At 38.9% G+C, this 16,880-nt stretch overlaps 1 protein-coding gene across 1 annotated transcript; it reads right to left on the reverse strand.

Moving 5' to 3' along the window:
• Positions 1-14,194: 14,194 nt before the first annotated feature.
• uncx (UNC homeobox) lies at positions 14,195-16,753 on the reverse strand. Its single transcript, XM_041778409.1, has 3 exons — positions 16,495-16,753; positions 15,933-16,108; positions 14,195-15,241 (listed from the first exon to the last, which is right to left on the reverse strand). Exons 1-3 carry the CDS (start codon positions 16,751-16,753, stop codon positions 14,195-14,197), a joined length of 1,482 nt encoding a protein of 493 aa, XP_041634343.1.
• Between the last annotated feature and the right edge of the window lie 127 nt (positions 16,754-16,880).

Genomic DNA, 16,880 nt, shown 5'->3' on the forward strand with positions numbered 1-16,880 from the left:
CCTTTATGACTAATCACACCCGTTTACAGCCCTGATACAAGGCATTGTTTCATTTTCAGAAGTGTTCCTGAAGCTCTAAGACACACTACGTCAGTACTGAAATGTTTCTGGGCTGTCACATCTTGACACTTCCTCAGCCCTAATGTGATCGATCGAGCTGACTACAGAGCCATAACATGCTCGTCTACAGAGCACTTTTATGGAAACATTTCAGGCCTGGTTGAACCCTTACACTTCCCCCTTTGGGCCATTAAATGAAAAACTGGACCTGAAGTGGATCTCTGAGGCTGGTCCATCCCTGAGCTTACAGGCACGTTAATGACAGAAATTGTACATGTCAGTACTACCAGGGAGCCCAAGGATTAAATAATGTGCATGTAATAGTGAGATCTGAGGTCTTGGCCTTGATGTGCTAAGAACATTTGCAATACCACTTTAATGACGAAAGGAAAGAGCGGGTCTGAGACTGCAGCTCTGAGGACATGTCAGGCCTTTCATGGGAACCATTTTAATTGCAACCAAAAACGTCTATTAGTGAAGCCTCCCTCAGGCACATATTGTATCCATTATAGAGGTCATAGAAGCAGTTGAAATGTATCATTTCAAATACCCTAGCAGAATTACCTTCAGTATTACAGTTGTTTTTCAAAATCTTATAAGTGCTGTTTTTTAAATGTTAGTATTTTTGCTGTTGTTAGCTCTTTGTTAACAGTGTTTAAACTGCTTTCAGTGTTATCAGTGGACTTGTCATCACTGTAGATGTTGTTTATTTACTTTTTTATTTTGTTGTTGTTGTTGTTATTGGTGCTAATAGTGTTTTGGTTGTTAATGTAGTTGTTATTAAAAGCTTTACTGCTTCTGTCTCAGTCAGCTCATTGTTGTAATGCTCTTGTAATTAGTTGTGATTTGTAGCCATTATTTTTGTGGTTTTTGTTTGTTTTTATTATTACCATTTATTGTGTGATTTTGTTGAAGTTAACTTTGATTTCAGTGACTTTCTCGTTGTTGATGGGTCATTCCGTAAAGCATGAATTTTTCTGTCCCTAGCCTTTAGTGAAATATTTCAATTGGAAAATAAATTAAGAATACATGTTTTTACATTTTAGAATAAAGTTAGATATTTTTTTTACAATTTACTTTCTTAAAAGATGAATTCATAGATGGTGATCACTGCAAAAGTGCTTGTCCACACTGTCATGTATAAAGGGTGAAGGCAGTATTTTGAGGCCAAACTATGGTTTATCTGCCATTCAGAAAACAAAAATATATACATTTCCATCAGAATCATACTGTAAAATACATAAACCAACAAAAACAACAAATAAATATAAATTATATAATGAAAGTAAATGTCCCTCAGCATCACGTCACTGGTGTTAACTGTAAAAGGTCACTTATTTTAAAAGGCAATCATGCTGAGGATATCACTTGACTTTCTGTTTCTTTTTCTAGATCAGTGGTTCTCAACCATTTTTTCCTTGGAGCCCCTCTACTCCTTTAAACCCAAGCTGAGCCCTCCAAGACCCTTACAAAAAATGTATATCATCATATTGTTGCCAAAAACCAACATCCATTTAATTGTTTCATTGATAACCCCCAAGGAAATGGCTCTTCACAGGTTTTTATTACCAACAGACCATTGTTTAAACTGTTGATTACGTGCTTTATCATGAATTTACTTAATAGTTGCTGATTTAATTTTGACAACCTCCCTTCTTACTTACTGTATTCATGTGAGAACTGAGCACTGACTGATGGCCAGAGGTGCCAGCTGGACTCCTTTGTGACAACTTTGGCATTTTGGGTATCGTTTGCAACACCGTGAGTCTAACGCTGATGTGCACAGGAGAGCTGGTATGGGAACTGCAGATGTGCCTTGATGGGCATCTGAGACACTTTCTTGGGCCAGATCCAGATCACCACATACTGGGTGCCCATGACCCGGTGGGGTGTGTGTGTGTCGTGGTGGGGTCAAATGGGAGGATACCTGGAGAGATGGGGCTGGAGGACGGCCATCAGGAGGCCAGAGCAGTACAAGACCAAGGTTGACACAGCAAAGTGTCGAACTGGCAGATGCTCCATTGTTTGACCTGACTGGTGAGCCCACCTTTTCTTGTTAGGGAATTGTGCAAAAATAGATTAATAGATAGATAATAATGTGAATATATCATGATTATCAAAATGTGTTTGTTTTCCTGTAGAGGACATTTTGTAAAATGAATTTTTCAGAAAAATGTCACTGCTGTTTCCTTCCTCATGTGTGACATCATTATGATCAGCAACACCAGTGACTCCAGTGCATATATGAACGTTGTTCAAAGACGTTTATTACATTATTTCCCTCAAATAGCAGCAAGATTTACTTTTTATCATTAAGCACAGCTTTTTTTGTAAAAGTGTTCTTTCTGTTGCCGTCAATGACGTTATTAGCATTGTTGCTAATGTTATCAGTGTCTTTGTTGCTGCTAGCTTTGAGTTATTAGCAAGGACGCTCATAAAGGTGATAAAAGGGAGAGCTTCCTGGGGAACAGGTGTATGAGGGGAGCCAAGGAAAACCATGGTTAATTGCAAATTTCATCTGTGATAACCATATGTTATATGGACAAAACCAGTAGACTTAAAAACTTCATAGGTAAGCTACAATTTGTACAAATGTCAGGATACCAGAGAATAAAGTAGAAGGAACTGAAATAACTTTAAGGGGAAAATAATGAAACAATTGCAAAAGAAAATAAGGCAAAAATTTGCAAAAATAGGTAGCAATATTGTCAATGCCCATCCTTTTAGTGCTTAAGGACTTTTGTCAAATTCATCAGCAAATGACAGCTTCACAGGCAAGCATTGTTTTTATTATCCTTATAGCCTCTACATCTGCTAACTGCTGTATTCATTGCTTTTATATAAAGAATTTACCGGCAATTTTTTTTTATCCTATGTGGCTATTAACTCATCCTGAAGTCCAAAATAAAGAAAGATGATGTTAACTTTGCATGTGATATTTCTCTGTATATTTCCAACTGAAAAACATCGGTGCAACGGTAAAGCAAATCAGTAAATTCCGTGAGTATAATCCTAATTCTTCCTCAGATCTTGTTATTATATCCTTTTATGTGGACCAGTTGGAACACATGAGCTGGCATTAGCCCCAGCAGAGTTAGCACATGTCCCATGGGGCATGTTTGCCACATTTGAGACTCATAAAGAACTGACACACACAAATAAATTTGGACAGTGTTGCTTTAACATCTGAGAACACTATTTAACTCATCCCATCTCAGGAAGTTTTCACACTTCACACTTCATTAACCTCTAGGGTACGGATTCCCTGGGAAGTCAAGGAAGGAAAATGCCTGTCTTTTTCATATAAATCAACACCAAGCGGTAAGCCCCCAATGTCGACATTTACATGCACACACAATTCTAGATAATAGCTGATATTCCGCTTCAGATGGGTTGTAGTAAATGCTGTTTATATGCACCTTCACGTCTCGTTCACAAATACCCATGTACATGTGCATAAACAGAATATTCCAAACACTACTGTGGAAACCAGGCTTGCAAAATTGCTGAAAACAACAGTTATTGTGATAAGATGAGGTTTACTTGTCTAGGTAACCAAGATTAAATTGACATATGCCAGAAACTAATGCAAGTGTCCATATACACGTATGTACATTAAACAAATAAAAGGAATTGTAGGAGTTTTTCCACAGAATAAATATCTGTCAGATTATAAAATTCAACAGTAAATAGAATAAGGCATTATGAAAGATTTGAGGTGTACTTGTACAAACTAATGCTCCAAATCCTCTTCACAAATCACATCAGTTTATGTAATACAGTTATTAATACTACATAAAAACATTTGCACCATGAATATTTTTACAAATGTAAAAATGAGGTTTGTGTCATGGATTTATTAATGCATTCCAATGCAATTTTTTTAATTTAGCTCTTTTAGTGATGGTTATTTCCCCTGTGTCATAGAAAATAAAGTTTAATGGCTTTTTTATGAGCTTATAATTAAACATGTTATATGAGATCTGGCCATGGAGGGGTTATGATAATTAATAAAGACAAATAAAAAGAGGGTGAGGTGTTAATTGCAATATTGAAAATCCTGCCCAAAAATTTTTACGAGAATTATTTTCTTACATTCTTGCACTTAAGATCCATTAATATGTGCAAAATTATAGTATTGAGTTTGATGCCATGTGGACTGTTATTATTTCTCAGAGAAAATGTTTAGAAATTATCATAATGATGTTTAAAACTTATTTAAAAATTAAAATTTGGATGCATAAAATACTATATTTTTTAGGTGTGGTCCTAAATATTGCCACTATTTTCCATCCTGGGGAATGGGAACCCCTGCATGGAGGTAGTCAAAATCAGACTTGCACAGTACACTGTCTAAAAATATGGCAAATAAGAAGAGGTGGGCACACAGATGGTCGAGTGGTTTAAGGCGATACCCATGTACGCAGGCGACCTGTGTTCAAATCTGGCCTGTGGCCCTTTACCGCATGTCTCTCCCCACTCTCTTCCCTGTCTCCGAGTCTTTCCACTGTCTTTCCTCTATCCAATAAAGGCATGAAAAAGGCCCAAAAATAAATCTTAAAAAAAATAAAAACAAAAAGAGCTTATGGTGTTAATTGTAAGGTTATTTTTTTATGTTGATTAAATCATGGTCAATATTAAATACAAAAAAATAAAGATGAATAAACAATACTTGAAATTTACAACATCATAACTGATTGCAGAGAAAATTGAAAAATAAAATTTTGAAAAAAAGTGATGAGATGTGCAAGAGTACAGTTACAATATTTAGTATGATACAGTATACTGCGTTCTGTAATTATTTATATTTAAAAAGTTTCAAAAAGTAATCATAATGATGTTTAAAACTGATTTTGGTGAAATGTTTGATGTATAAAATACTGTATCTTTAGGTGTGGCCCTAAATATTGCAGTGGTGAGAATTTTGTCTCACTTTTGTTGATCCGGATAAGGGTAGGCAACTGGTGGTCCGGGGGGCCACATGTGGCCCTCTCCTTCACTCAATGCAGCCCCCCAAAGTCCATGAATTAAAAACTTCAAGTCTTCTTAAGTCCTTCACTACTAGTACACGGTCAGAAAAAAATTTGTTTTCAATTTGTTTTGTTTTTTTAAACTTTCAATTCAATTTTCTACGTCATTTTTTTGTATATTTTAAATGTGTTTTAGTATAATTTATTTTTAGTTTTTTAGTAGTTTGAAACTAGAAGTTAATTTATTTTATTTTTATTTCTATTTAATTTTTAATTATTTACTTCATATTATTCAAACTGTATTCATTCGATTTTTCTTAATATTTGATTTTTTTTAAATTTAGTTATTGATTTAGTTATTCCTTTTCTTTTTATAGATTTTACTCACTGCAAGTGTTTCTCAAAAACATTCTCTTTTTTCTTTACTAAATGCACTTGTAAATAAATAAATATGAAAGTAAAATGACAAGCATCTACTGCATTCAGAAAGCAGCTTGAAATACATTTAATTCTGTTTTTCTCTTTAATTTACCATTTCTAGTTGTGCTTGAGTTCAAATGGATCTATGTTAGTATAATAACTGACCATGAGAGCGACATATTTGTCCTGTCATTGAATTATTAGTAGTCATAGGGTTTAACTTGAGAATACACAACAATCTATAACAATTTGGCCCTTTAGCACTGGCAACAAAATCATTGCAGCCCTCTTGATGACCAAAGTTGCCCCTCTCAGATTCAGACCATAGTCTAAACCATTGGTTTCTATTCCTGGGTGCTGGATCCCCTGCTCTTAGGTAGTCAAAATTAGATTTGCACAGTACATTCACTAAAATCATTTAGAGTGAGGCGGTTTCTCTTGCTGTTGGACTAAACTCTCATTTTGTATCGACCTTACAAAGAAAAAATAAAACAAGCATCATGTTGATAGCAAAGGAAAAAAGAGAGACTGAGAATCTTTGAAATCAAGATTTTTACACAGAGTATACTAAGTATTCATAAATGTTGCCCTTTGTGACTTTTATGAATATCTAACTCTTTATTATAGGCAAAGGAGTACCACAGGGTTCTGTCCATGGGTCACTTGTATTCACACTGTATGTTAATGAAATTGCAGAATAATAGAAAAGTCAAATTAAAAACCAAAACCACGCTATTTGTTATTATCACGTCTCACTTTGACTTATCTAAATCCGTGTCAGCTCTTAAGGGGTTCTAACTCTGAATGCACCTTCTTATAACGATGTTGAACTTTGACCAACTCTGTTGACATTTCAATAAGTGCCACTCTATAAACTTTGTTGCCACACTGTAGTCAATATGGTTGTTTATGAGAAACTGCACACTGCACATCCCCCTTATTCAACTATTTGCCTTTTGTTCCTGGATCACAGTAATGTCCTGCCTTGGACGATACTTCTGCAGGTCATTTGGGGTTTTGTTATTGAACCAAAGATAGTTCAGCCCCCCCCCCAGCTTTCAGGGTGTAGCTCTTCTGGGGTTCCTCTTCTGAGTTATAAACATCATGCTGGTGATTCATATTGATTGAGACAGAAAAGATTTAAGAAAATGGAAGGCTTATTGAACAATGAAATCCTGTACTGGGACCTTGGGCATTGAGTTATTCACCTGCTGCTAGTAGTATCTGGACTTAGCTATCACAAAAGTGGAAGACCAGCTCTCTCTGGTTTTATTTGGAAAAAAAGTGGTGGAGGGTTGATTCTGAAATTACTTAATTTATCCTTCTTTGTTCTTCACTCTCTGTGGTTGGATAGAGTAAAAAACAAAGAGTGCTATGACTAAATAATCAGAGGCAAGTTTTATGTAATTTCTCTTTACACAGCTAAAATCAACTCATCAGTCACCGTGCTGAATGCATCCTCTATGGAGCTAGACTGTGAGCATTACTGAGCTCAGTATATCCTCATGCTAATGGTCCTGGAGAAAAGAAGTGTAGGTGGAGGTTACCTGTAAATTTTGGAATATGTATCCTATTTGATACCCAAATAGCTCTTTCATTAACCCATCAGGACACTGCAACCAGGTCTTAGACAGAGAGATTCCTTTTAACTTGAAACAGGGTCGTGAAGTATATCCTTAGCCCTTGCTCCTGCCTCAACAAGCTAATCATAGCCACAAGTCATCATGCAGTATACCAAACCTTTCACAAGTAAGGCCAATTGCTGTCATTGCTTGAGGTTTTCTCTCAGTGTCACCCTTCTTTATTGGATCTTTTAGAGTGGCTTTGACTTAACAAAGCCACCCTGAATTAAAGTCTAACCCTGCCTACATCCTGTATTCTGATTCAGCTTAGCCACCAGCGGGGGATATTGTAATAACGTGCAATACAATACAATTTTTATGCACATATTCTGAATTACTGGACAAAACATTAGATATGGCAATTATTTTTTCCTCCACCAGATCTGTGGACAGGACTTTTAGCTTTTCCTATTTGACATCAGTAGTACCTACACAAAAAAATTAAAATTTTTATTTAGAACAAAAATAGGAATAATGGATATTTTGCATTTTTATCATCATATAATTAAATAGACAAATAAAGTTGACTTAAATCTGTTTTCTTTATGAAAATTGTAAAAATGGTTGTAAAATCATAGCCTGATCCCAGTATCAGGGCACGGTGGGGAAACTGTGTCTAATAGGTGAAGTCGGTCATCTCTCAACCAGAAGGTCAGGGGTTTGATCCCTAGGTCCTACAGAACATGCTGATGTGACCTTGGGCAAGACACTTTCACACCAGAGCTGTTTGGTCTGCTTTAAACGAACCCCAGATAGTCCAGTTTGTTTGGACTGGTGTGGAAGCTCATTCAAACTCTGGTGTGGACCAAACAAGTGAACCGTGGTCCACTTTAAAACAGGGGTCTCAGTTCACTTCCAAAGAAAGCTCGGTGCAGATCGTTTGAGGTGTGCAAACAAAGCGGAGCAAGTTGTGAGCCAAAGGCAGGAAGTGGCATGAAACGTTATGATTTACAGATGTCATTTAATACACCCAAATACATTTTGGCACCTCTGCACCTGTGTAAGCGTGGCACATCGTAGTCTCTCGCTCACCAGCACTGCTTCATTCGTCTCATGTTCAGAAGAACATGCTGGACAGCTCGCTTTCTTGCTCATAATGATGCCAAAGCAAAAGCAGAATTCCCACAATGTTGTTTCACTGATTACACGGTTAAAAAAACTGGAAGGAAATGGATTTCCAGTTTCATCTTCTTCTACATCTTCTTGTTTTCTTCACTGCTCTTTGTCTGGGAAGATAGCGCCACAAACGAATAACTGCTTGACACTATCCAAACGGTTTGGTTTTTCAAGTTCCCGACTATCAGATGTGAAAACGACCAAAAACTAAATTGCTCCTACTGCTGTCAATGCCGTGTAAATGTGTGTGGATGCGTATGGAAAGGTTTAGTTAATACTGATTGTCATTCTTCATAGCAGCCTCTAATACTGACTGCTACTCTACACAGCAGTGTGTGAATGTGTATGGATGCTTATTAATGGGGTAAGTTAACAGTGACAGCCACTTTACACAGCATCCTCAACCATCAGTGTGTGAATGCGTGTGAATGTGGAGTGAATAGGTAAGTGTGGCCTGCTTTCTGAAAAGTGCGTCAAGTCGTCTGATGACTAGAAAAGTGTTATGCGTGCACATGTCTATTCACCATACCCTATTTATGGTATCATGACCATGTTACATCCCTACCTCCAGCAGCACAGGGTCTGTTGCCTATGTGTCTCCTCATGATGTAGCAGGTCTTAGACCTCATGAGCTGTTTCAGTTGGATTCATCCACCAGCACTCTCAAAACCCTTATTGCTAGTAACATGGCGTTTCAGACTAATCCTCCTGTCTTCTAGATATTTACGTATCTGAAATCAGAGCCTACCAAGACATTTTAATACGTCCATGTTATCATTTAAGATTTGACTAAAGGACGTTAGTTACTGACTGTTTGGACAAACCTTATCATGCTTTAAAACAAGGACAAGGATGGATATTTTTACCCTGGAGTCCCACATATTTGTCTAATACAGAATTATTATATTTGGACTTTAATGGAGGGGTTACTTCAGGGGTGAGGCTGTTAAAATAAGCAAACATAAACCTGTGACTGCTTTTAATGTATTTTGACACATTAATGGCTGGAAAAAGCTTATGTGTAATGTGACATATAAGGATTTTATGTATCCTTTGCACTAACGTGTATTAAATCACCCAAACAAAAGATATTCACTCTAATGCTTCGTACTGCCAATAGTCTGCCAGTTAGCCATGTGGGCTGAAGGCAAATGTAGACGGGGTAAATTCTCTAAGACTTAATGGGTTTTTTTCACCTAAATAAAGATGTCACTAATTGATGTGCATAAAAATATCTGTAATTAGTTGTCGGTTCGTATAAATAATTTTGTATTAGCTAGGATTGTTCATTTTGGATTAACAGCTATAGCTCTTTCATCAAATGTTAGCACATGCCACCTTTGCCATGCCATGAGTCACTCTAAGATTCAAAGTTAAGTGGGCCAAGCAGCACGTAGTCTTGGCTATAGCTTCAAAACAGATCTACTACCTCCAAAAAGAAGGAGAAAAGAACTAGAGGTGCATACATTTCATATTGGGTTTGGCCAATTATTATATTTATTACATATTAAGCAGTTGATGGATGCTTTACACTCACAGCTGATCCGAGCCGCTATGCAAGCCTAATCTAGAGAAATTGAACCAGATTTGAAAGCTATGAAAATCAAGGACAAGAGGCATCAAAGTGTTCCTCAAAATCAGTGATTAGTGAAGAACATCTCTTTCAAGGATTTATGATACCCAGTCATTCTGCTTACTGTGTAAGACTGTGGGAGTAGGAGTTGCCAAATATTTTAATACGGGATGACTTCAACACGGTTTTTTGGAAGGAGAAAACTGTCAGGCTTAAGCGCTAAAGACAATGAGGAATCAGAAAGCAGTTGTTCATTTGATTTCAAATTTATGTCCAAGCATGTCTCCCAGTCTTCTCGTAAGAAGACCCTCTTATGTTTAAACTACCAAGACGTTTTTGACACATTACCAGCTTTTTCTAGCATGTTCTTTGTCCTATGAATTGTTCGGTAGTGTAATCCAGAAGCGAGGGTCACTGTGAAATAATGAGGGCCAGACTGATAGTAACAGGTGTGACCGTACTGAAAAGACTCCTGTCACCTCTCACATCATCATGCAAGGATGCAAGCGCTCTTATTGTGAAGAGGAGTCTAATATTTAATCCTTCCCTTTAGCGATTCTGACACAATATGGAGACAGCATAATGCAACGTGCAATATTTAATGAGAAAGTGGGAGAATTTTAAAAGGAAAGAGGAAATGGTATGATATGAAGTAATTTAAGAAAAATGGACACTTTATTCATTGGTATTTAAAAGTTAAATAGCTATCTTTAAGTAGAGGCAACAATGCTCAAACTTTCACAATAAAGCTTCTGTTTTGAAAGCCACTCCCTGGAAACAATGTGGAAAAATATATATTTTTAAGACACTAAAATTCAGCAAACACAAACAGGCATTAATTATTTTCTTTACCCAAAAAAAGACATATTTTACATCTTCTCTGGTTTTTGGTCTTTAAGTCACATTTAAAGCATAAAACCCCTCTTTTGTCAAACATCTCAGCCTTTGAATTTTGACTTTTAAGTCAATTTGAAATTTTACTTGCTAAAAAAATGGTATTAATGCATTTTCAGTTTTTGTCATGACTTTAATTTAACATATTATTCATTTTAAAGCCTAAATTGGGGCCTTTTTTGTCACAAAAATTGGCACAGCTAGTCTGACACCAGGGATAAAGCTTAATGTGGGCAAACATTGCATGCGGTATAAAGTAGAAACCCTCTTTACTTTAACATTTGTCGCATTCATTGCTCACCTTTTATTTTTTAGGAGTATTTTAGCTGATGTGGATCAGCATGTTTTGAATTGCCCTGGCATTAAATTTATAAGAAAACTTATGAGGTTTATTTTGAAAGGGCGCTGCAACTAAAAGTTCTCTTTTAGGCATATGAAGTCTCTAAGGTTGATTTTAAAAACATAAATAATTCTTTTGAGCTCTAACACCTCAAAGATTGCATATGTTAGTATATTTTGTGGAATTGCTCCTTTAGTGGATCAATCAGATATTTTTCAGAGAATCTTTGATTAGTCTAAATTGAGCCACCCTTAACACCAAGCTAAAATTGAGAAAGTACTCTTTAAAATAATGATTAAGGTCCTTTTTCTTCCTCTGAGATAATTAAAATTATTTGAAGGATCGTCCAGGAATCAATGCAGATGGTAATTTCAGGCTTATCCCAGGTATGCACAGGAAAGATAAGAAAGATTAAATCCAGCGGCGCATTAATGAGTATGTAGATGTAAAATAATCCTAAAAGGCATGGCAGAGTTGCTGCAGGAGAAGCCAAATGTCAAGTGGCATTTTATTTTATGGAGGATCCTTTTTAAAGTGACACGCTTCTTCTTCTTTTTTCATCCATGGCGCACGGATTCAAAGCGCACGAGAATGGGGGAGAAAACAGGACGCGAGGAAACTTGAACAAATCCGGACACCGTAGTTAAAGATTTTTTTTTTTTCCTTTCTATTTATTTATTTATGTAGTTCGTTATGAAAACAAAAGCAACTTATTTTTGTGCGTAATAAGTAAGTTGTGCGTTAATAAACTCTTATTAATTGACGTCTGGTGTTTGGATACAATAAAACGTGCAAATAAAACCTTTGCCTTGTAAATGAGGGGTTTATTTCTGCACAAGCTGATTTGCCCGCGTGCAGCAAATGAGAGCCTTAATATCATGCCCATAATTAATTGCGCAAATTTGTTTCTATTAAATAAAACTAACACATACTGAGAAAACTCTATTAGCCTTAATTAAGCTTGATATCCTAATTTAGGGATGGTGTGGTTGAAAACAAGCCGTTTTGCTAGATTTTTTTTCTGTCTTTCTCCGATAGTGAAAGCCTCCCAGCTTTCTGCCTTTGGGCTGCTTCTCCTCCTCTGAGAGTTGGAAATGAGAAATGGAAATGGAAATACCAGGAGGTGCTAAATTAGCTGCCTGATCTGCACTTATTGCCGCATACAGGCCCCTATTACTTTGCCAATCTGTGCCTCTCTTTTAGCATTCCGGGCATGGAGAAGCTTCGAGATAGCAGATTTATCAAATGGGAAAATGAATGCATGATGATCAGTTAAATTGAAAATCAGCGTCTGCATGACAGCCCGACCTGACACCTCCGTAATTAGAAAGAAAAATGATGGCGTCCGATGCATAATAGAGCAAAAACAATTTACACTCTCCCATAATGATCCGGCGTTCAAATTGAAAATTTCTGCGGGTATAAATTGAATTCATAAAGTATGATTCATGGACGACACAGCTCCTGGAGGCTGCCTGGGCATATCGATTGATAGTTTGTCTTGAATCATGCAGCGTGCAGCTCTCAGGCAAGAAAAGCTTAACTACTTAAGCAAATCGCTAATTTCACCTTAAGGCCACCAATGTGCAGCCAGCGATACTCCCATTCAGGGTGCTGATGAATTATGGATGAACTGGGCATACGTCCCAAATAGCCTCAGAGTAGCGTGGAAAAACACACAGAGAGGAATCCTGGAGGTTATTGCACAGTGGCATCAGTTATTACACAATTTAAGTGAACAATACAGTGATTCTTCAGTTTTTAAATGATGGGAGGACATTTATAATCAAGGAGACGCTGGTGATAGAAGTGCAGGCTGTGATCTCAGAGGTCAGGCCTAATCTTCAGCATGCGTGTGCCATGTTGGCTGTGCACGCCCCCCTTACACCCCCTCCTCCCCTCCAACCTAATAAGACATTGCTTCCTAAAGCAAACAGCTGCATGGCTGGAAATTTATGTAAATATTTTGAAAGGGACACTGGCTCAGAAATTCATTTGCGCCGGCTCAGACGTAAAGCTCAGCCCCTCTGATTATTTCCAATTTATTTGCAAATCACTGGATTTTAACAAGGAAGAGCTGCTTTATTTTAAGATTTTTTTTTTTTTTTTTTAACTTTGTGGTCAACACTGCTAATATTGCAAAATAAAGAAGGGGAGCAGATGTCCCAGATCGCGCGTGGCTTCCCCAGGGACCTGCAGCCCTATTAGAACAAATGTGTTCTGCTATTGTAAATAGGCACGTTTTCCTCAGCCCTGTCCTATTACAGCAGACGCGTGATCAATAGGCTGATAACACTGAAACATCAATGTAAAGCGACAGAACAATGAGGGATATCATCGAACATCTATCTTAATATAGCCCTGCTACAAGGGGGCCCTGACAAAGTGGAGAGAGAGAGAAGAAGAGGGGGGGAGAAGAGGGGAAAAAAAAAAACTCATGAAAATGCCTCCCCACGAATCCCCATCTCCTATCCAATATGCACAAACACACACACTCCCAGCTGCCGGGGCTATTATTTTCCTATTTCAATTTGACACCCAGGCCTTTTCATGCTAATTCTATTATTCTTGGAAGTTTATGTGATTTCATATCACTAGAAATCGGTAATGTATTATAACCCCCTTTGAGCTAAAATAAACTGAATCCCCCTGCAGTAGCCACCGGGAAAATAATTACTTTCATATCAAAACTCTGCAGGAGTCGAGCGGGTCCTTTTCGCCTCAGGCTCGTAACCTCATTTCAGTGGGGGCTTATAGATGAATAAATTTGTTAAGGCAATATACAAAGTACAACACGAGATTTCTTAAGAAAAGCCCTTCCTTACTGTACACTAGCCCTGCACTGGATGTGCAGCTATTTAAGGTCTCACACGGTTTCAGGTGCTTGTATACAATAGATTTATTTAAGAAAAAACTTACATATATAAATAGTATAATACCCTTTTTACAGCTCTTGAGGATTTTTGTTGGTCTTGTGTTTTTTTCTGACAAGTTATCACACATTTAAGGATATCTAGAGACTCCTGACTCACGCGCGCACACTCGCAGAAAGAGAGAGAGAAGGAGAGAGAGAGAAGGAGAGAGAGAGAGAGAGAGCACACCATTGTTAAAATCAGCAGAGAGGGGAACCTAGATTTGAGGTGAAGCTTTGGCCTAATGACAGAGGCTAAATCTGCTATGTCTTTACCCCCACATGATTTTATTCCACGTCTTCTTTAGAGTCTGTCTTTGTCTCAGCAGGACTGTCACTAAGGACAGTCTCGGGGTCAGGGTGCTCCTGGTTCTCTATGTGATCGTTTCTGTCTGCATCGACAGGCGGACTGGAGTGTTCGTGCAGGGCGAAAGTGGAGTCGCTGCAAATAACAGAGGTGTGAGTACTTTTGCCAGTGGGGAAGGCTGGCGTGGACGGGCTGCTGTGTGGTGAAGATGATGAAGATGATGATGAACGCGTCTTGTCCTCAGAGCCCACCTGTCCCCTCTGCGCTGCGTCTGCAGACTCCGGCGAGCTGCTCCTACATCCCGCAGAGATTGCGCAGCGCGCACTCGACTGGTTTCTCTCCGCTGGGGGGTCACTGTCACTGTTTGTTGTTGTGGTTGTTGTCTTCAGAGCAGTCTGAGGAACAATGAATCCAAGCGGCTGTGTGATGGGATAAAGAAGGAAGTGTCCCTTCCCTATCAAAGGCCGAGAGGAGGGTAAGGCCGCGGGGTTGCGTCTCGGACGTGCGTCCGAGAGGAGGCTCTCCACGCTAAAGGGGTTGAGTTTCTGCACCCCGGAGGCCCTGCTGTTGGTGGAGCACAGGCTGGAGCGGTGGCTGGCATCAGCCGAGTCCAGCTCGGATCCGCCAGCAGCGTCCTGCTCCAAGTGTCTTTGGTTGTGGTTCTGTGTCTGGAGAGGGTGGTGTGTTTTGTCGCAGCTTGGTTGCGTTTGGTTTGGTCCCCCCACAGAGTCAAAAGGCGGGCCCGTGGTGTGGTCACTGTCGGTGACGTGCGACACCCCGCTGTCGCTGTCCGAGCCCGGGGTGTGAAATAAATCCCCAGACAACAGCTTGTTCTGGGCCTTGAGGAGCCGGCGCTCCTGCTTGCGTTTCTTCTTCTCCAGCCGGTCCAGCTCCCTGCGCGCGATCTCCTCCGGGTCCATGGGCTCCCCGCTGCACGTGGTGGGGTGGGCGTTGTGGGCAGGTCGACCCGGACCTTTCTTTGTGTTCTCCTTTTTCCTCCACTTTGCTCTGCGATTCTGAAACCACACCTGCAGGAACACAAAGTCAAGAATGATAAATAATGTGGTGTGCAGTTGTGTCACTTTAAGGGCTGAAATTTAAAAAAAAATAATGATAATTAAACGAATGATGAGGTCACAGCTAATTCATTTGCAGGCCTTAATTAAACCTTTAATTAAAACCCCATCTGTGCAGAGACGACGCTGCAAAAATGACGTTTCTTTATGTGCGTAAAAGTCAACTTTGGGTCGTGTAAAATTTTGTGTATTAAATTTAAAAATGTATTAAAATTAGACAGAGAAAAATAGTTAAAATTTTACCCAAGATTGTCAATGTATTAAACGACAGAATTATTTTATTTGAATATATATTTCTTAAATAACAGCAGGATTTTTCTGCATCAATTTTATCCAATTTCTTTTCTTTTTTTTTAATCAACTAAACTTATTCTAAAAAAAAATTATTATTTTTATTTATTTTTTTAATTTTCCAAAATTTAGTCTGAGGTCAAATGTGTTTATTTGGCTGACATAAGGAAAGTCGTTTAATTTTTTTATTCAAATAAATAAAGGCCCAAATGTCATCTCTGCAACCTTACAATGGTTTGGGTTTAATAGTAGTTTGCTCATCATTTTAACGAGATAGTTTCATGATTGAATAAGAACCAAAGGGTGTAATGTGCACAGATAGGATGCTTATGAAATATAAATATATATTTACCTGAACCCTGGATTCTATGAGGTCAAGCCGCAGAGCCAGAGCCTCCCTCATGAACACGTCGGGATAGTGGCTCTCATTAAAAGCCTTTTCTAATTCCTCCAGCTGCCAACCAGTGAAATTAGTGCGAGTTCTCCGTCTCTTGCAACCAGGACTATCTTTGTCTGGGTCCCCCGAGTCTGACAGCAGAACGAGAACAGATGTAAACAATGGATGCACGTTCAAAAAATATATTAAAACCAAAGCAGTATTCTTCCAAGGCTTGCGCAAAAAAAAAATGCGCAAACTTTAGAGCAGCAGGAGAAAACGCATGCAGAATTAGTGAATTAAGAGAAACCACACGGATGTAAACAAACATTCCACTAGTATTAGTATTTACTGAGTGACAGGAACATTGTTTTTGCGTGGACGCATCATCTGGAACGAAGTGGGAGGCGAATACTCTCCTCTCTCTGCCTGCGCGTGTGCTTGTTTTGCTAAACAGACAACTTGTACGGCATCATCCTGCCTTTGTTTCTTTCTGTTTCTTGTCTTTACACATAGAGGGGGTGTTCTGGTGTCTTACCTGTCAGTTTGTAGTGCTGGTTATCTCCATTCATCCCGCAGCCTGAAGACAAGAGGGGGTTGGAATTACCCACCGAAGCCGTGCACGAACCATTGAGTAATCCGTCTATTGAGAAAGGGACCGCGGACGCAGATTGAAGTTGATGCCCGGCTAATTCGTAAACGTGATGGTGGCTCAGATGGTACGGGAAGCCTACCATCCCGCCGAGAGAGCCTCCGAACTGGGCGTGAGGTGGATCCAGTATCCTGCTGTCCATCATCCCGCAGGCAGAAGGAAACGACGTCTGGAGGCCGGTGATGGCAATTTAAAAAGCATGCAGCGAGTGTGGCCAACGAGCAGGGGACATGATGTGAAGGGAGGGGATGAGCTCTACTTTATCCACATGA

Source organism: Cheilinus undulatus, linkage group 21 (genome assembly GCF_018320785.1).
Source record: "Cheilinus undulatus linkage group 21, ASM1832078v1, whole genome shotgun sequence".
Taxonomy (NCBI): domain Eukaryota; kingdom Metazoa; phylum Chordata; class Actinopteri; order Labriformes; family Labridae; genus Cheilinus; species Cheilinus undulatus.

Bases quoted from the DNA above. Each gene is read 5' to 3' on its own strand.
- uncx (XM_041778409.1), bottom strand. From the start codon at position 16,753: ATGATGGACAGCAGGATACTGGATCCACCTCACGCCCAGTTCGGAGGC. The intron at 16,109-16,494 runs GTAAGACACCAG...TTCTGCTGTCAG, and splicing joins CCAGCACTACAAACTGACAG to ACTCGGGGGACCCAGACAAA. The intron at 15,242-15,932 runs GTAAATATATAT...GTGTTCCTGCAG, and splicing joins TCATAGAATCCAGGGTTCAG to GTGTGGTTTCAGAATCGCAG.